Genomic DNA, 21,146 nt, shown 5'->3' on the forward strand with positions numbered 1-21,146 from the left:
GTGAAGGAGTTTGGACCCAGTAATACAATCACATGCTTTGTACAGAGGTGCTTCTTTATACTAGATGTTTCATTACTAGAAATCAACTTTACGATGCAGGCAAACTTTACTCATTTTTGTTATTCATACATAATTACTTATAAAGAAAATCCTTTCAAGGATAAATAATGAAGAAAAAGTCTTATACAGCAAATAAACAAGCAAGCATTAAAGTAGAATTAATTAATTACCAAAAAACCCCCGAAAAACAAAAAACAAAAAAACCCAGAGCCACTTACAGGGCTTGATGGAGTCTTGGGCCAGCCTGGGCTGCTAATGCTATCACTTTCATCTCCATGAAAGGAGGAGATGCTAGCAGAGCTGGGGGACATTGGGGAAGGGACTGGCAGGTTGCCTGGGGTTGGGGGCTGAGAAATACCCTGAGAGCTGTAGCTATCCTGTGGTAGAGGAATAAAAAAAAAAAAAATGACAAAGGTAGGGCAAACTTTATTTAAAATAACAAAAAGTACATCCAGTTTAACAGACTAATTTATATACATATAATTTGTATACACATAAAGACATGTACAAACACACACACACATATAAAGGTATTAAAACAACATCCTTAATTAGTATAATTTGGTGAGTTTGCTGGATGCTGGACACGGACGGCCACTAAGCCCCCATGCTTACTTCAAGCTTACATGGAATGCTAAGCATGGGTTACCCCTCATGAAAGAAAGAGAGAAAGAAAGAAAAAAAAGCTGTTGACCTTATTTATCAAATAAGGCAGGAAAGCAAAACAGTAAGTATGCTGTGGTAGCTGAGGCAGCCAGAACAGGAAGCTTTCAACTGCAGGCAGAGAGGATGGTGGCTGAGCAGAACCCGGGCGAGACCCTGGCCTCTCCCCACCCCAAAGCATCTCTCTTAGGTGGGTCTTGTCTCTCCACCCCCTCCCCCAACCCTGAGTTAATGCCGTAAGAACTAGTAACTTTCAGATCCACACCATGGAGGGGCTGGGGGAAGAAAAGGAGACTATGAACATGTCGCACAGATGAAGGCATGCAGAGAAACCAAATGAAAAATGTCGGCCAGCACCGGCAAGAGAGAGAACGACATGGCAGCTCTGTGCTAGGCAGACCCCGGGCCACGTGCAGAGGGGAAAGGAAGTACCTTTGACTTGCTCTCGGGCTGGGGAGTGCCTTCTTCTTTGCCATCTGCTTTGAGAGGCAGGGAGAGTTTGGATTCGCCAGGAGACATCATATCTGCAAGACCCATAGATGCTAATCGAAAACAGGAGAAACAGAGTTTAGGATTATACACGTGCTTTGTTAGAGTGTGCTCCTGACAACACAAGCTACTGCAGGAAGCAGGAGGCACTGTGTTACCCTTGAAGAAAGGAAAAAAAAAACTGTAACTCAGAGCATACGAATTTCTGAAATCTAAACAGCACCAAATTCTGGCAATCCTTTTTTATCAAGCACATACATATATACCTAAATAAACAGCAGGCCATTCGTTTGAGATGCAAACCATTATTTTTTCAAAGTTATTATAGCTTTAAAAGGTAGGCGACACGTGGAGGTGAGCCAGGTGCTTAAACTGCTCATCAAGCATTGGAAGCAAATGCTGGTGTATATAATATATGTATTTTTTAACCTGGTGGAGGATTTGGTGCCTTCTTTATCTCGTGATTTAAATAATCTATAGTTGGCAAAACTATCTGACATTTCACATCGTTTCACTTGAAAATCTTATCTAGTACATGTGGTCTAGTCTACGATACGGGATGATGTCATAGCAGGTAACCTCAAGAACAATAATGAAAAACAGCATCATGAAGGGAAGGACTTCCTAATTATTTTGCAATGGCTCTGGGATCATTTCTGCATGGCTGAGAGCCTCATGGCTGTCATCAACCCTGACCAGCAGCTCCAAGCCCAGGGCAGAGGCCCACCGTGGCTCCAGAGTCAACCCCTGGCTTTCTTTCTCTAGGTTCAGAAATTCAGCTGACCCCACTTAGGCTTTACAAAGAGAATTTCACCAGAGAGCAAATGATTTATACGTGTTTATGGCAGCTGCTAATAGACATTCTCAGGTTAAAAATCTAGATTTAGATTTCTTTCCTGTACAGGAAGAACAGGCCTACAGTCAGGGAATCAGTGTAGCTATCCCGGGAGTAACAGCTGAATTTCCAGAGAACCCCACTGCGGAAACCATCTGCACAACATGGGGCTGGAGGGGCCCAGAGAATCACCACGCAGATGTGGGAAGATTCAGGGTAAGGAGGAGGGAAGGGGAAAAGGCGGAGGGGAGAGCGACAAGCCTCATAATGAGTGAAAAACAGAAAACATCCCAATTTCAAAATAAAATCAACCTGATGTTCTATGAACAGGATCCATTTTATATTTTGCAAATGAAAAGTGCTGGCTCAACCGAGGCAGGACACATGTAGCATAATGTGCCAAAAAAAAAAAACCAAACCCTTTAAAAAAAGGCTCCACAGATTGCCCACTACAAAATGATTACTGCACATATTCATGTATTACTATGTTTTAGAAAATAATTAGTTTTAATTACAGCAGTGAGAGTGAGCAGGCTCTGGTGAATTAGCTGGCAAGCTTTGTGGTGCTAATTTGCTAATATCTTTAGTATCACTGCAGGTTGAGACCATAGGTCCTGCCAAAAAAAGCCTACCCTGCCACGTGCCCATGAGTTACATCAGCACACTCAACAATGCACTTGAAATCCTGTATTTTCAATGGCACACTGGCTTGCTTTTCAAAGCCCATTTGCAGCCCAGTCAGTCCTTAAAGTCATCACAACAAACACAAATCATAATTGGGATGTTTTTCTTTTTTCAAATTACTTTCAATACTTAGACTTTAAGAACTAGAACAAAAAGCTTTTTCAAGTGATGCAGCTGCAGAGAAAAATCTATTGGGATCAGCTAAAAATGCTGTTATTTTTGTGAATGTGTGAAACCTCAAAAAAGCAGCTGAGAGATATTACACCAAGACTGCCTTGTTCAAAGTAGCGGATTGGACTGCTTTCGTGTGGCTTGATCTCTGGGGTCTAACAGGATATGGATTAGTAAACCTGGATATTAGAAACACCATTTTTAGAAGAATAGAAGGATAGGAAAGCAGGATGATGTGAAAAGAGGGGAGTTACGAAAGTCCACACTTCCCTGTGAGCTGATTCACAGAGCAGGTTCAAAGGCCTGATGGCCACAACTGCCTCCCAGAGCGCAGGGAAGTCACAGACACATGGCTTCTATTGGGTCCTGCGTCTCCAGCAGTTATAACCTGCAGTTTTGTCAGTATTTATCAGTTGTTGTTTTGAAAATAGGAATAGCGATATTCTACTTTATGCATTAAATGGGTTAAGATGCACAGAAGCGACTTGTAAGCATAAAGAACGAGGCCAGTATATGTTATGATAATTAGTGAGAACTTACACTGATTTAAAAATCAGACATACATGAATAGGCATGGATGATGGTTTGAAATTCCCCAAATTTCTTCCTTCTTTATTATAGATTTTAACATGAGAATTTTAGGTATGCAAATATAGAAACTGCCAAAAATGCTATCGCTCTATTTTGAGAGCTATAAAAGGATAGGATTAGAGTAATAATTCTATTCAGCACTTCTGCCTTACGATGTCAATTTTATTTAACTAAATGGATCATGAGGTCTTTGCTTACTGTGGCTTTTACTATTCTTCTTGTTGAAATGCTTATTTTCACTTCCTACCAGAATTCTCAATCAATCACTGCAAACAGCCACATGCCTCCTGTGGCAATGCTACTCCAGGGGCGCTAGTATTTTTTTCTCCTTTCCCAGAAGAGAAGGACCACGACTATTACAAGGATGTGTTAAATCAGGGCACTGTGGTTTCTCCTATTGACACGAATAATCCAGTAGGGAAAGTTCAGACATAAAAGGGGCCGTAAAGAATCTGAGACTGCAGAGAGTGCTGCGCGAGGACCGTAAATACCGCCACGCACCCGCCTCTGGCTTTACCACTGAAATTTAAGACCTAGCGTGATTTCTTAGAGCAAGTGTGGGTCCAGGTCCTAAGGCAGCTATTCCACACTGGGCTTAATGTATTCAAAAGGAACATAAAGAACATATGACACGAGTAAAACTGAACTTCCACATTCATTCCTCCTTTCCCCAGCTTCCTTTACTGAAATCTCCTTTACAAGGCTGCACAACCGTTCCCAGAAGAGATCACAAACACAAAAATAGTTCTCTTCTTGGCAATACACCATATTCTGCAAGGTATTTTATTCTCTGTTTCTGAAAACATAAAGGGGCTCTCTCTCTGTGTACATCTGTAGATGTCCTTGACTACTTTTACACCTGGCAAAATACATGCATAAAGCACACCATGAACTTGACACTCTGACGGCAGCTCAGGAGAAGCGTGTCTTTCTCACTGGGTCAGCAAGGCCCCGAGGGACCCCACAACACCACCACACATGAGTAACCTGCACAGGGACCCCACAACACCACCACACATGAGTAACAGCACGGGGCAGGGCAGGGCCAGGAAACCTCTGGGGGCCCTGCGCCCCACAGAGTCACTGCCCATGTCCTCTCCCCAGAGAAGCCCCTAGCATACTGGCCAGGCATGGCAGCTCTGTGGAAGTCACAACTCTAGCATCCTACAAAGCCTGAAGCCACCAAAACATTTTGGCATCACTCAGTACACATTTTCACCCAGTTGAAGAGACCTGGTTTTTATAATGTATCAAATCCTTTGTAACTGGGAGGAAGACAGCAACTCACCTAAAACCATTACTTTAAAGGAAGCAAGCAAGCAAGAAGGCATAAACACTGATGGTCTTTATAAACTACTTAAGACAGCCAACACCATCAGCAAGGATGCGACAGACCCAGATCTTTTCTTGTGAAAGATCCTAAAATCCCAAGACAGGAAAGAAATAGCTCTCCAGCTGTAGATTCATATTCTAGGCATAATTTTATAAGTTTCTTTCTTTCTTTTTTGAAGACAGAGTCTTACTATGTCGCCTTCAGTAGAGTGCTGTGACATCACAGTTCACAGCAACCTCCAACTCTTAGGCTTAAGCAATTCTCTTGCCTCAGCTTCCCAAGTAGCTGGGACTACTGGACACGCCACAACACCGAGCTATTTTTTGGCTGCAATTGTCATTGTTGTTCAGATGGCCCCAGCTGGGATCGAAACCACCAGCCTTGGTGTATGTGGCTGGAGCCATAACCACTATGCTGCGGGCACCAAGCCATAAACTTTTTTCTTTTAAATTTCAAAATACCAAACAATCTGGCAAATGGCTAATGCTGCTGCAAAACACCTCTAAATTGGTGGCTCCCCAACTTAAGCATCAGAGCAAGGAAGTTACATGAGGAGTCTGTTCAGAATGCAGATTCCTAGGCCCACATGCAGGATTTCTGATGGGGCCCCAGGAATCTGTGGTTTTAACAAGCACTCCGGCTCGGCGCCTGTGGCTCAAGTGGCTAAGGCCCCAGCCATATATACCTAAGGTGGCGGGTTTGAATCCAGCCCAGGCTGCCAAACAACGACAGCTGCAACCAAAAAATGGCCAGGTGTTGTGGCGGGCGTCTGTGGTCCTAGCTACTTGGGAGGCAGAGGCAGGAGACTCACTTGAGCCCAGGAGTTGGAGGTTGCTGTGAGCTATGATGCGACAACACTCTACCCAGGGGGACAGCTTGAGGCTCTGTCTCCCAAAAAAAAAAAGCACTCCGGGAGATCCTGAAGGAGGTGGCTCTTGATCCTTGTGGTGGTATGATTGTCTTTTTCTTTTTGAAGGGCTCCGGAGCTAACATACCCTGCACTGGGACACAAGCAGGACACAGCATTTGGATGCTGAGTTAACACAGCGATTGGCCCCTGTGCTTCACCAGAGCCCCACAGGAGAGGAAGCCTGGCCACACAGCTCACAGCTGCTTCTCTACCCTTTACAGGTTATAGTGGTGGAAATGCCCTACATTTTGTAGAGAAACTCTGGTGAGGCAAACTTAGAACCACAGGTGGCAGATGTAATTTTTGGAATTCTGATGTCTGCTTTAAGATGACGGTTTATATCATCTTGATGCAGACAAGTCTATGGCTAAGCAATATTATAAAACTAAACACAAGTAAGTGAAATCCAACCAGCGACACATGTATTGTACACAGGCACACGTGACTCGTAACTGTGCCTGTAGTAATACATAACTCTAACCTTTTAATCGAAATAGTTAAAACAAACCCTAAAAAGCTGCTTCAGAGGGAAAGATTCCCACTGCTTACCATTCTACTTCCCGTGGCATTTTAAGTGAAGAAATAGTTGTCAAATTTATACTCACACTGACTCCATTTAAATAATTACTTGCTCACTGAAGCCTGTAACAATTTGTCGCCACACAGGAGGATCTCTTTTGGCCTTGTACACCGTCTACAACACAACTGTTTGAACTCAGTGAAGAAAGTGCTGGAATGCCAGTTCAGAAAATTCCACCGCCAGTTCTGGCCAGCATTTGTATTATTTTCACTTTCTCTAAAAGCACATTTTGATGGTGAAATGCTTGGCTGTTATCATTGTAATTTATCTCCATGGGTCCCAACCAAGTGGACTGAAGTGATGCTGATCTAGGCCATTTCTGGCCCCTGCCTAGCAAAGCTGCGTGTAAGCTGAATGTGTACACCTTCAGGCCAAAACTGTCCCTGGGACGACACCTTATCATTCTGTGTCATTCCTGGTTCTCTCTGAGGGCATAACAGTCACAACAGACTCACACGTATCTAGCAACAGATGCAATCTACCCTAAATGGTCAACCTCCTCTGATGTGCTGGATGCCACTTTCCATTAGGGACCATTTGACTTAAATGTGTGAAGGAAAATTTGATGAATGTTTTAACTATTCAAAGTATCCAGTGTACTCAGTACTATTTTGAAACCAATGTATAATCACCCACATTTTCATACAAAAGATCAAACACAACTATAGCCCAGGATGAAGGCGGGAAGAGGAGGGGGAGGGGAGGCCTCGTGGAGGGAGGGTAATCAGTGGGACCTCAACTGTGGTGCATATTGTAAGGGTATGTGCCAAATCTATTAAGAGTATATAAATGTCTTCACACAATAATTAAGTGAGGTGAAGGCTATGTTAACCAGTTTGATGTAAGTATTCCAAATTGTATATAAAACCAGCACGTTGTACCCCATAAATGCATTAATGTACACAGTTAAGATTTAATAAAAAAACTGTTGGGAAAAAATACAATGTTTCAGAAAGCATGATGCAATAAAAACATACTACTGCCCCCTAAAAACACTGTGAAGATAATAAATGGCCCTTCATTGAGCAGATTTCCTCTGTATAGACTGATGAATAGCTAAATTATTTGAATAATAATAATATAAAGAAACCCTCCCTGTGAATCTTCATTAAACTGGTTATTCCTGAGGAATACATAAATCTTCTCAGGCAGGGCACTGGGCCATCTGCTCGTTGCTGGTTGTTTTTGTGGCTCTGGGGTTCAAGGGAAGAAGGGAAAAATAGCACTGCTGATAGCAGGTAAAATTTACTGTGCAGTTTCAATGCTCTGAAGTCATTTTACTGCACGCAGTGTCCTAACTCCAGTGCTCTGGCACCCTGGTCAGTGACAGCAAGGCAGAGAGGAGGTGCCAGCTAACAGGCTGCTCAGAGCTTTTCACTTCCTCTCAGATGCAAAAACACCCACCTCACCGGCCCCAAGAACTGCCTGCCTAACATCAGAAGGGGCCACTGGATCTATTTAAAAACCTTCATTTTTACCAGTAGCTCCTACATGCTCCCCTTTCATGAACCTTTCAAGAGAAGCCATCAGGGAATGCCACTGTTCAGTTAGACCCCAGAAACCAGCAAATCAGATGCTCCAGAAGGAGGCAAGCCTCGCCTCTTGGGGCCTTACTCTTCCTGACAGAGAAACACTGACCTCTCGGAAGGCCTTTTGGAAAGCAGAGGAAGTAAGAAAAGGCAAGCAGGGAGAATTGAGGCTCTAACATAAGACACTGGAGACACAGAACCCACTGCGCTGAGCTCCTGCCCGTGGGTATCTACCACCAAAATGTGCGGCACCTGAAATGCACAGCAGATGCTGATTTAAAAAGCAGTGCTCCCTGTGTTTGGGTAGCTAGAGAACCTGAGGAGGGGGTTAGGGCCTAAAGGGTCTAAGGACTGGGAGACCTGCAGCTGGACACTGCTGATATTTCCCACAAACTGACCAGTAATGACTGTACTCATCAGACACGATTTTATAAGAATGCAAGCGTGGAAATTACAACGTGGACTTAAGAACTAAACATAATGAATTATTTAAAACAACTTCTCAGTAGAAATAACCTGCAAATAGTACTATAAAGCACCCATGTCTAAGTATACATTCGAAGGTATGTCCCTAAATAAAGAAAAGCACTTCAACCTCCTGGGTCTGCTCTTCCACCACCTCCTCTGAAATAAGCAACATCAATGTCTACAGCCGCCACTACCCAATGGAGAGTTTTTGTTCTGGGATTTTCCAATACCCCTAGTTGTTCTCAAAGAGAACTTAGTGTGACTTAGTGTGTATATTTACAAACAGTCTCCAATGCTATGTGAAGTATGTCCTCATGGTCTAAAAACACCATGAATACAAATCATTTACATAATATATACTGTGATTTTCAGACACTGAGTAGATGGAGCAAGTTTCCAAGAAGCAGAAAAGTGGCATTATTCCCATTTTCATCAATGGATCTGCCTTTGTGAGTTGTCTGGGCAACTTCCCTGAGGGGAAGACAGGGGAGGGAGCAGAGGGTGGCCCCTGGGAGCCCAGCACCACCCCGGTTACCTGTCGAGCTGTTCACCATGGTGGGCGTCATGCTGTATGGCGGCGCCTGTGTGTTCATCAGGCCAGAGCTGTTGTTCATGGGCTGGCTGTAGGGAGAGCTGGAAGCCATAAGTCCACTCTGGTTCATGCCAGGGAAGCTGCCTTGCCTACAGGGAGAGAGAGCACAGCACACACCCACTGACCATGCACACCAGCGGTCTCGGGCCCCACAGTCACTTCTCCGATGCCTCATGTGAGGGGCGGGGCTGCTGTTCTTCATATTTGCTTAGAATAGATTATTTCCTGGAGAGAGAGGCTGAACTCTGTTGCTAGGTGATGTTTAAGACATTATTTAAAAATTCCAAATAATATAAATCCCATAAATAAATTACACATTTTTAATCACGTCAAGTGTTTCCAAGTTATTATTTACATAGAGGAATAGAAGCAAGGAAGGGGGAACTTGGAAGAAGCACAGGAATTACAAAAGCAAGCAAAATCCACTCTGGTATTCCATAAGATCTATCAATACTGCTTAGTATCCTCACATCAAAAACGGGAAGTCAAGGAGTGAGAAACAAGCGGGCAGTGCGGGAGTGCTTCTGAAAAATATTTCTTCTTTGGGCTAAATTTTCTGATATAACAAATGAGGGAGAAAGCATTTCCAACTCTCCTCAACACATTTAACTTCTGTAATTCAGTTCCATTAAAAACCTGCAAATTTCCATATTAAAATTACATAGGAGACATTAGACTTCTGCTTTTTGGTTGGGGGGGGGAGGCTTTTGTCTTACAGGAGAGTGCAGGGCACTGAGGTCACCTGTCAGTGTCCCCAGTGTGCTAAGTCGCCCCTCCCCACAGCGAGGCAGACTTAAGATGTCCTTGTTTGGTGACGGAAGTCTTGTTAGTTTTGTCCTTTGCTCTGTGAGAGACGAGCTCTTTACCCTTGCAAAGAGGAGAAGGGTATTCTTTGATCTGAGGGAGACAACTTCTTACAATGTCATTTCTCTGACTGCCAGTGATGGGATGAGACAGGGGAGCGGGAGAGAGTTTTGTCTGCGCGGGCTTTTGGTTCTCCAGAGGAAAATTACAATGCAGAGATGAAGGTAATGTGGCAAAAACGTCAAGCTTTTCTTATGTAAATAGTCTACTTTAAAAAAAAACCTTTCAAAGTTTTGGCTAGCACTGTTTAATCTTAGGAGTACAGCTAGTAAGAGAGGTGAAAATCCACATACACTTTGCTTACCTGCCAAATTAATTACGATTACAACCTCCTCCACCACCATGAAACTATCATTTAGTACCGCAGTCAACATTTTTAAAAGAGATTCTATAAAAGATTAACAGAAGCAATTTGAAATAACCAATATGCTAAACCAGAGTGCTGGCCTGTGCCTGTAGTCCCAGCTACTCAGGAGGCTGAGGTGGGAGGCTTGCTGGAGCCCAGGAGTTGGGAGTCCAGACTGGCAACATAGTGAGTGAGACCCCATTATCTTTAAAAACTCCCAATATGTTGCTCCTTTTGGGGTACTTGTTTTCAGTGGATTCAACTTTCTAGCCTGTAGCAAAAGTTCAAATGTGGACCATTTAAAAAAAAATCAAAGCATCTAAGGTTTAAGTGTTTTTTAAAATATTAGATAAACTATTCAGGAAAATTCTATAGAAACTAGTACTTAATGATGGACTGGAAACATTCCAGAAATGCTGAGACTGTTAGGTGTGAGAATGGCTCTGGAAGAAGTGGGTGTGACTTCAGCCTTTGATTCTCTGTTCACTGAGGGTCTGGCTCGGATAACCACTGACGGCTAAATCAGAACTATGACACCCACTGCAGTTCAGCCAGGGCAGACCTGAGATCATCGGCATCTTCTGATTACTCTCTAGGTAGTCAAATACACACATATGCTGTATGCTACGCATGAACACAGTCCTGTACGGTTAGGGTCTGACATTGTCCTATAGACTTTTGGTGTGAACGCAAGCACCTTAGAAATGTCCCTCCTGAGTGAGGTGTTTTCTTCAAACGAGGGACAATTTAGCATTCTTATAACTTTCAAAAGTGGCACTGTTGCAACTATTCTTCCAATTTCTTAGCACATGAATCACTGAAAGGAACCTTGACTTACGGGCAGGATGTGCTTTCTGGAATATTACTTCCAAGTCAGTCACTACTTCAAGTCATAGCCATCTGGGACCTACTCTGTACCCTCCCCGCAAAGGCTGTCTCCCCGGAAGTCAGCCCTGCGCTCTCCACAGGTGCCTCACCCGTGCCTCCCTCAGCTCTGTTCTTCCTTTCCTGTGTTAATGTAGGTATGTCTTGGCTCATCTAGGCATGTAAGGCTCCTGGGAGGAGGGTCTGGACCTAATGAATCCTTGCAGGTGAGAGTTACTAAAATAACTCTCATGTTAAATGAATGAATTCAGAGAACATTTTTATCACTGTAAAAAGTCACAGCCACTTTTTTAAGCTTCTGTGAAGTTCAGTTTCATATGTAGTATAACTACTAACATGAATGAGACACTAAAGGTTCCTTGAGACACCTGTTTATACTAAGGTGAAGAGAAGCAGGATATAAAATCTACCAGGCAGATTATTAAATAAAGTGACCATCTAACTTTAATCTACAATTTCTCCCCTAAGTCAGCATTGTCATCTTTAATCATAAAAAGATGACGGTGTACTTTATGAGGCTGGGCACAGTGGCTCACACCCGTAATCCCAGCACTCTGGGAGGCTGAGGTGGATAGACTACTTTTGCTCAAGAGTTTGAGACCAGCCTGAGCAAGACAGAGACTCTATCTCTACTAAAAATAGAAAAACTAGCCAGGTATTGTGGTAGGCACCTGCAGTCCTAGCAACTTGGGAGGCTGGGGAAAAGGATCGCTTGAGCCCAAGAATTTGAGGTTGCTGTGTGATGCCATGGCACTACTCCGTCTCACCAAAAAAAAAAAAAAAAAAGGTACATATTACAGATTTTTAAAAATTTATTTATTTTTTATTATTCCTAATAAAAACAAAAACTCAAAAGATTTCAAGGTCTATGTGTAGGATGTCAGTTGCCAGTCCTCCATTAAATCACACCTAGAATTGAAAAAGTCTAGTTAAAAAGCAAGGGTACTTGACTCTGTCACTGGTTCCAATGTCTGGGAACAAGTTAACTTTGGTTCTTTGGTCCCCAGGTTTTTTGCTGTTGTTTTTTTGTTTAGAGAGAGTCTCATTCTGTCACTCAGGCTGGACTGCAGTGGTGCAATCACAACTGACTGTCATCTCAAACTCTTGGTTCAAGTGATCCTCATACCTTAGCCTCTGGAGTAGTTGAGATTATAGGTGAGAACCCCCAGGCCCAGCTAATTTTTTTAACTGAGTCACGGTCTCACAATGTTGCCCCAGCTGGTCTACAACTCTGGGCCTCATGTGATTTCTCCTGCCTCAGCCTCCCAAACTGCTGGCATTGTAGGTCTGAGCCACTGCACTGAGCTCTGGACCTTTGGTTTTTACACCTGTACATCGAGGGGCTGATAATGATAATACGTGTAGCAGTAATAATTTATTAAGTACTTGCAATATGCCTGGTGCGTTTTCTAAGTTCTTTATGCATTTAATTTGTTAAATTCCTAGGGAAGGCACAGTGGAATTACGACCATACACAAACAAAGCAGGTTCAGGAAAGTTTAGTAACTTGCCTGAAGTCAAACAGTTAATAAGTGGCAGAAACAGAATTCCTAAAACCAGCTATTAGTCCAATATATGATACTTTCTCTAAAGGTCCTCAAACACTTGATGAGACAAAGTACAATGGCATATAATGGCACATGGCTGCCAACTGTATGACAGCTTTCTCTCTCTCTCTTTCATTTTAGACAGAGTCTCACTTAGTCACCCTCAGTAGAGTGCCATGGCATCATAGCTCACAGTGACCTCAAATTCTTGGCTTCAAGAGATCTTCCTGCCTCAGCCTACTGAGTAGCAGGGACTACAGGTGCCCGCCACAACACCCAGCTGGTTTTAGAGATGGGGTCTGGCTCTTGCTCAGTCTGGTCTCAAATTCCTAAGTACCTGCTTCAGCCTCCCAGAGTGCTAGGATTACAGGCGTGAGCCACCGTGTCCAGTTGTGATAGCTTTCTATGTGTCCAGTATACAAATATTTACTTGTAGAAAGCTGGTAAACTAGAACAGTGCTCTCTTAGCGTTTTTCTGGGCTTCCTGGAGAGGGAAAGCAACAGCTCCCCAGACACCTGCTTCTAGGAAGGAGGACTTTACATGTTTCCCGTGCGCTGCTGGCCTCTTGGGCATCTAAGTGAGGAGGTAGCATAAAGGGGAACATGTCTCCTAGGAACAGAGGCACATGTGGCCAGAGCACAGCAGGAGCCACCTGATGGACAGGTGCCAGCCCTTTGCCACTGCATTAGAAATCCTACCCATTAATGCTTAGAAACTACTGCCCAGAGTATTGGCAACTTGGAACAAGCAAGCTGCAGGTAATACTGAAAGAAAGCTTGCAATGCACTCTGTTACATTTTGGAAATAGAGATGATTGATTTGTGGAAGGAATCATAAGATGGCACCCCTTGCACTAACCTAGGCCCTCCATGACTTATTACAGGTGGTGTTGCTGATGCAAGAGGATTTCTGTGGCTCACAATAGAAAAAGCTTCTTATTTGTTTTGGCTGAATGCAATTCCTAGGACCATGGCGACCTCAGCAGGGAGGCTAAGGGGCAGTGTTGCGGCAGAGGCAGTGGCTCTCACCGATTGTTTCTGACCATAGCATGGCTGGAGCCCTCCAGATGGAACTCGGAGAGTGAAGAAGTAAAGCACCGTTTCTTTTTTCAAAAGGTAACAGGAGCAACAAAACTAAACTAGGCAAAAATGTAAACTAAATGAAGGGAACATTTTTGATATAGAACCCTACCAGAACATGTAAGCTGGATCAGGAAAAACAAAGTGTACTCCCTGACCTTTGGGCTGTTGTGTCTGGTGGGGCCACAAGCTTAGTTTTTGTTATAAATTACTACTGTCTTGCTTCTGTAGCTCTTGAATCCCTGGCTGTGGCAATGGAAGCCTCGTCCATCTCGAGGGTCATGGGGCAGACATCTACAGTGATGGGCTGCTAAGGTAGACATGCACTGTGGGGTGGCCCCAGGGTGCTGACCAGCTGCTGCTCATGCTTGCCTGGGTCAGGCCTACAATGGGACACCACAGTCTCCTCCTTTATTCACTTATTTTTTTCAGTCTCACTCTGTGCCCTGGGTAGAATATGATGGTAACCTAGCTCATAGCAACCTCAAATTCTCAATCTCAAGAGATCCTTTTGCTTCAGCCTCCTGAGTAGCTGGGACTACAGATGCCCATCATAATGACTAGCTAGTTTTTCTATTTTTAGTAGAGACAAGGGTCTCTGTGTTTCTCAGGCTGGTCTCGAACTCCTGAACAGAGGGAACCCACCCACTTTGGTCTACCAGAGTGCTAGGATTACAGGTGTGAGCCAATGCATCTCCTTTTAAATGGCAAAGTGTGATGTGGTGGTTGTTGCTAACATGCTGACCTGTAGTACAGCCAGAAGATTGGTTTCTGGTTGAGACTAGAAGTATATAAGACCTGTCATTTTATGACAAAAAAGTGGTTGTTTCTAGCAAATCGTTCAGAAGTGGGGCCTGCAAATGCAGTCCCCTAAAGCCTCCTCATTCCTGCTTCTCATGCTGCACAAACACACCAATCACTTGTATGTATTCTCCTTTTATTCACTTTAGAGATTTTGCAAATGTTATATATTCATCTGCCTACAACTGCTGGCTTTGGAGGGGGGAGGCTCAAAGCAAATGCCAGTTTTCAAGTGACCATTTCCAGTGGCTCAGTGTGATGTAGGGAGAGGGCCGCAGCCTCCCACCCAGCCTGACTCCTGCACTGAAGAGCGCTAGTTATGAACTCCCATGAAACACACGCACGCCTAAATGTCTGCTTTGTAAGTTAACTACAATACAATTTAAAATCAAAGTTTATGTAAGGTTTTGATGCTTTAAGAAAGCATACTGAATCCTTAGCATTTTAGCAATCACACTATTTTTTCTCAACAATGACAGTGAAGTATGAGAGTATATTTAAAATGTAAATGGACTTCTGATGGAGCTCTTTGGGGAAGGACAGGGACAGACAGCAGAAACAGAGACCACGTAAGGAAGCCACTTAACAGGTCCCAGCAGTAGACACAGGCAGGGAAGCCACGCTCAGGGGAGCTCTAGCAGGTCTATAGCTAATGTCACTCCTGGGTTCCATTCAGGACGAACGTGAGGCACACACACCTTGCTGGGAAACGGAGCAGGGCTGACAGACACAAACAGCGTTGTCTGTATGGACCGCCGCTGACCGTGGTGCCGGGAAAGCCTGCCCACTGACCAAATAGGCTAGGGTAACGGAGAAATCTGGCACCATCACCTCACCCGACAGGTAGCAGAACCAGGATTTGAAACCTTGAAAAGCCCCGATTCTGGTCCAGTTTGTTTCTCAGTGTATTATTTTATTTCCTTGGAAAGCTCCAGTTGTACATATGACTCATAAAGGACACCCTATTTAAAATGTTTTATAAAAACAAACTCTTTTCATAGACGTATCCAGCATCCCTAACTGGAATTACATAGTTAAGTCTTCCAAAGAAATACTAAGGAAGAGAAATGTGGTCAAGCTTATTTAGAATCTAATACGTGAAGAGGGAGAAACACCACATGTGCTCCCACAACAAGATGATTACAACAGGCAGTGAGGCTGTCCGGCCCCAGGCACGTTTGGGGGCGGCTAACCCATTGTCAGCCTGTAACAACAACTGCATCATTTCAATAAGCCAGGGGCTCTGGGTAGGAATCAATCCTGTGAATGGCATTTGTGTCATTAAATAAGAGACAAGAACAAACAAAAATACCACAGACTTAGAGACTGTAGATACCTGTAAAAATATATAACCACGTGCTGTTGAAAATAATCACAAAAACCAAACATGATTTCACCCCTTCTGCTTACGGAGGTAGTCTACAAGTTCCTGAAGGTAATCAGAAATACCTCGTACTTAGCTGGTAGTTCTAATCATGTGCCCAAGACAGGGGTCCTCTGACAGGTGTGGGAGGCAGATTGGAAAGGGGAGCATGGCCGCAGGCCAACACAAAGACAGAAAGGAGAGTGGGACGGCCAGAGCAGTGCCTGTCCTGCAGGAAGAAAGGCCTGGACCAAGGACGTATGGCAGGTGCACTCACCAGAGGGGAGGGTGGGCCTTCCTGAGGAATCCCTTCTCCTTCTCTCAGGTCTGAGAGATCAAATGGGAATTCCCAGGTGGAGAGGAAGGAGAAGCACCAAGTGCAGGGCCCTGGGGCATCCAGGGGCCTCCCTCCAGAAAAAGCAGGACCTGCCCAGAAGCCCCAAGGGCTTGGTGGGAGAGTGGGGGAGGCAGACACACAGGCTTGGTCTTCATCCCAGAGCAACAGGAGAGTGCAGGGGGAGGAATGGCATTAAAGTGACTGTTCTCTGACAGAGGGACAGAGAACACACAGGAGACAGGAAGAGTGAACGGAGGGCCTGCCGTTACAAGGCCACTACAAGAGCTCAAGGAGGGGCCGGTGGCGCCTTGGAGCAGGTGTGGGAATACAATCCGAGGAGTGAGCAGAACATGGAGGTCACACCGGATTTGGTGATGCATTAAATACTGTGGGGAAAAGAAAAATCGTGCCAGGATGTCTTCCAGGTGTCCAGTTTGCATAAGAGGATAACGGGGCAGTCACTAAAATAAATGACACTGGAGGAGATTGTGGGTTTGGCTTCAGAGGTGCACAGGGGTCCTGCCCCTGAAGACCCACAGGGCAATGCGAGCAGGCAGGTGGACCCTCGCATCGGGACAGCAGAGGGCTTCAGCTTCAGTTCACCTTCCTTCCCCATGCGGGGACACCCTTCATGAAACTTGTGGCGACTTCTAAGATCCCCCCTGCTGCAGACGGTGACCTCTTTCAGCAGCTTCAGTGTGAAAGGCCTACAGACAAGCCAGAGCAACCGTCTCCGGCTCTCCACTGAGAACTCCCCAAATCCTTTGGTAACTGATGTTTAAGTTTTTTTTTTTTCCTTTAAGAATGGGCAAAGAAAAATGTTATGTTTCAATAGCTTTATGAAAGAGACCCTTTAAATAAAAAGGCAGTAGCTTTGTTAGCTACACCCAAGAGTGAGTGTTTCAGCGGACAGCCCTTAACTCTTCAGACCCGAGCTTCTCCCTGGCGCGTCTCTGCACGGGTTCTTGTAACAACGTGGCACTGCCCACAGGGCCTTGTGGCCCCAAAGCGTCTCTCCTGGTTGCCTCCACACTTCCACCAAGCACTCAGAGATGCTGCATATCCCATTCTGGATTTTTTAGAAGCTGGAGGCACCAGAAACCCTGCTCCCTTTCTGCTCCTACTTCACAGTCTTCAAGAGGTTCCAGCCATGGTGCGGTCACTACTTCCCGGCGCTCACTACTGAAGCAGCACGCATCGGCGCTTCCTTCTTGCCTTCATGCTGGGAACCGTGGATTTAAGGCTGCTGACTGCTCCTTGCTTTCTCTCTAAGCATCCAGGAGAACAAAGAGAGCTCAAGGATTCTGGGGCGAGAGACTTCCTTGTCAGAGTGTGAAGAAAATGCAGGAACAGCGTCTGGCTGGGTGAATTTGGTTGCTGACGACTAAGGATGTTGTCCTCATTCTCAAAGTTGGTTTTGGGTTGTGAACTGTTCTGTTATTATGGACTATTTACTGGCGATCATACACGATGAACCAAAACACCGTGCAGTTCATAGAGTTTGATTTCAGCGGCTCCTGGCTAACTCCCAGCACATGGCTGTCCCTCAAAGAGATGGCGTGGGCAAAAGCCCTGGGCTGGGGGAGAAGGGGGGTCCTGAAGCCTGTTTCTTTCCTAAAGGGGGTAAACCCCAGACTTCTGTGGATTCTGGGGCCACACACATCCCACTCACTCCTGACAGATGCAAACGACATGGTTCCCTGGCCTGGTAAAAAAAAGGGACCCTATCACATGAATAAAAAGCTGCCAAGATGTTCCCCAGAGGAGGAAAGGAACTTCCTATTGTTTTATAGTTAAGATCTTTACTTAAGAAGTTTATCTTGAGATCACAGTACCATTGAGGGCTAGTCCTTTTCAGGGTGAGGAATATTCACATCTTGTATTCCAGGAAATCCCCTTCCAGGTGTTATAAGGTGTTGGGGAGAGTGAGGTGCTTGTCCCCAGGGGGCCTGGCTCCCTAGCAGCCACAGGAGCAGAGCGAGGGCAGCAGGGGTCTTGGAGGTGGCAGCCATGTAACTCAGACAAGCACACGGGCTTGACAGAGGCTTCTGACGAGCTAATCTGAGTGATGTTGTGGGAGACAGTGAAGTGTGTACATGTATATAACTTACATGAACTCAGGTATTTCCTGTACCTTAGGGGACCTGTTAAGTCAGCTTAAAAAATACAATGTGGGCTCAGCGCCTATAGCTCAACCGGCTAAGGCGCCAGCCACGTACACCTAAGGTGGCGGGTTCGAATCCCCAGCCCGGACCCGCCAAACAACAATGACGGCTGCAACCAAAAAAATAGCCGGGCGTTGTGGTGGGCGCCTGTGGTCCCAGCTACTTGGGAGGCGGAGACAGGAGACTCGCTTGAGCTCAGGAGTTGGAGGTTGCTGTGAGCTGTAATGCCACAGCACTCTACCCAGGGGGACAGCTTGAGGCTCTGTCTCTCAAAAAAAAAAAAAAAAAAATACAATGTGGGTCCTGAGTTCTCCATCTCATGTAGCATGTCACAGTAATACTCTGTACTTGTCCAGGGCTATAGTTCCACAAAACAGAAATATAATAATTTGATCTATTTATTTTTTGATACAGGGTCTTGCTCTGCCATCTAGGCTGAGTGCAGTGGCATGCTCATAGCTCACTACAGCCTTGAACTCCTGGCCTCAAGCAATCCTCCCACCCTGAGAAGCTCGGGTTACAGGCTCAAGCCGCCACACCTCCCACCCTGAGAAGCTCGGGTTACAGGCTCAAGCTGCCACACCTGGCTCTAACTTCTAATTTGCAAAAAATCCTCCTAAAAATCTGACAGACTTTCCGAGCTAAAGGTAGCCTAGGTCACAGTTCCCTAACTAGGTGAAGCAGAACAGGGTTCACAGTTAGGGTATCCGTGTCTGCGGGGGAGGCTGCTCAGCACACCCTCTGCCCCGAGAGGGGAGGACAGGGTGTAGGCAGGCAGGGATTTTAACAATCAAAGGTAATCCAGTGTGAGTTTCAAAACAAGGGCTCAAACCTTACAGGTTTATGGTAGTGAGTCTTTTGTTTTTTTTTAAACCTGTGTAACGGCAGAAGTAGAAAGACAAAGGAACTGTCCTTGATGCTGCTCAACTATGATGCAGTGCCCCGCGAGGGGTCTGGGGAATGCGCGCACACCCTTGAGCTCTCCAGATCGCCACCGAGGGCCACACCCCATGGGGAACACATCAGCGCACAGCCCATATCCTCCTCACCACTTATGAACTTCCCTGATGCCTGCAGACCCAAACACAGTTGAGCTTATCAGATTCTGGGCTGAGACAAATCTACCAGCCTTGGGAGGAGCCTGAAAGCCTGGCAGCTGGCACCACTACTCTCCACACACACACACACAGGGTCCCCATGGCCCTGCCCCTTCCCAGGCTTGGGTACTGGGACCCATTCATTGTGTGGGCTGCTGCCCACTGCCACTGAGGGTAGCCGGTGATGCCGACTCTGGATGTGATAACCTCCACGTGTCTCATGTGAGTGTGTGGGAATTTGGGGACAGAAATGTTAATAGGGCTGAGTGGCCAAGTCAAGCAAACGGGGGCAAAGACCCTCATGCCCCTGTTGCACATGTCTTTGTGAGTGAGCCCTGGAGAGAAGAAATTCTAAATGAAGGAGGCAGCTATGTGTGTGTGTGTGTGTGTGTGTATGGAGAGGGGTCTGAACATTTCAGAGTCAGGGCAGGTACCCAGGGCTGGGAGGATGCAGGAGGCGGGGGGTGGGGGGTGGGTGGGTTTAGGGAGACAGACAGGATTCTGCGTCACCACTGCTCCAGCCTGAGGGCACAGACATTAAATTCTCCTGATTCCGTCCAGTAGCCCCAGTCCTGCCCAGTGCTTTCCCATCCAGCAACCACCAAGGATATGGAATAGAAGATGCTGGAATTTGTGCTTCCTGCCTCTTCCTATTGCATTTCCCAGTGCTCTTCAGCAGCCGGCATCTCAAACACCCACCCTCAGGGGAGAGCTGCCTTGGGAGTCGCAGAAAAACCAGGCTCTTGTGGCCGGGGTGAGCACTACGTGTGCTGAAGTCTCTAGGGGCAGTCACCAGGCGTTAGGGCACGTCATGGACTCAGGACCATCAAAGGCTGGCAGCACATTTCACACTCTGATTCCTTGAATCTCATTAAAAAAATAAAAAAAAATACTTCTCTTAGTCTTTTAGAATTAGTGTTTTACTACTTTTTGAATTGAAGATTTATAAATGTACTTTATGGCTTCCATAATAGTTCAGTAACTCTAAAAGATTTAATTGAAATCATAATCTTAAAGTACCAACATAATAATTTTCATTCAAATTCTGAATTTTGAAGGGAAAAGGGGCTAAAAATTAAAGCATAGTACTTAGATGATAATGCGAAGGCTTACATTTAATTGCAGAAATAAAAACTCTACTTCTCCACTTAAGCCTTTGAAATCTTCTCTCTTTGTCTTTCAATAACATGACTTTTCAAATCATAGCTATTATGTTAAAACCTAATTGTCCAAAATCCAAAGGGCTGAATTCCTGGTTAACACACTCACTGCCCCAAGCATGGATGTGCCCCACCGTAACTAGGGCTTGACACATTTAGAAGTTTTTGCCCCTTCTCTGTGACATTTTAATGGACCCTCTCCATTAATGTATTTCCACATCAGTGGCTTCCAGTCCATCAGCAGAATCGCATCATACTGGCTTCAGAGGAAAATAACAGAAAAGTGCCTTGCTGCTAAACAGCAACATGGGATATGAATTATAAATGCTCCTCAATAACAGTGGTTGGAAGGTGTGGGGGGGGGGGGATGTGCAGGAGCAGAGATAGAAGCCACCAAGGATACCCAATAAGCCAGATCCATTCACTTCATTGGTAAAGGGACCAAGCCTCTCTGAGTGGAGGGAGACTGCCAGGTGCATTCTCTTACACAACACTCAGCCACTTCAGTGTCAACAGTCAGACTGCTCCTGATACACTACCTATGGATAAGACTTCATCAGTGCTCCTGATACACTACCTATGGATAAGACTTCATC

The 21,146-nt window shown here is 45.3% G+C and overlaps 1 protein-coding gene across 2 annotated transcripts in view; it reads right to left on the reverse strand.

Annotated features, from left to right (window-relative positions):
- ARID1B (AT-rich interaction domain 1B) overlaps positions 1–21,146 on the reverse strand; it is a 426,086-nt gene that overhangs the window by 33,406 nt on the left and 371,534 nt on the right. Inside the window, exons 9-11 of one of the 2 annotated variants that reach the window (XM_003797857.3) lie at positions 8,849–8,994; positions 1,156–1,265; positions 279–437 (exon numbers count right to left, since the gene is read on the reverse strand). In XM_003797857.3, the coding sequence (XP_003797905.1) occupies positions 279–437; positions 1,156–1,265; positions 8,849–8,994 (415 nt within the window). The remainder of the gene's footprint in view (positions 1–278; positions 438–1,155; positions 1,266–8,848; positions 8,995–21,146) is intronic. The other variant, XM_003797856.3, reaches the window with a different exon arrangement.

This window comes from Otolemur garnettii, unplaced genomic scaffold (genome assembly GCF_000181295.1).
Source record: "Otolemur garnettii isolate 467f Iridium unplaced genomic scaffold, OtoGar3 scaffold00126, whole genome shotgun sequence".
NCBI classification, from domain to species: Eukaryota; Metazoa; Chordata; class Mammalia; order Primates; family Galagidae; genus Otolemur; species Otolemur garnettii.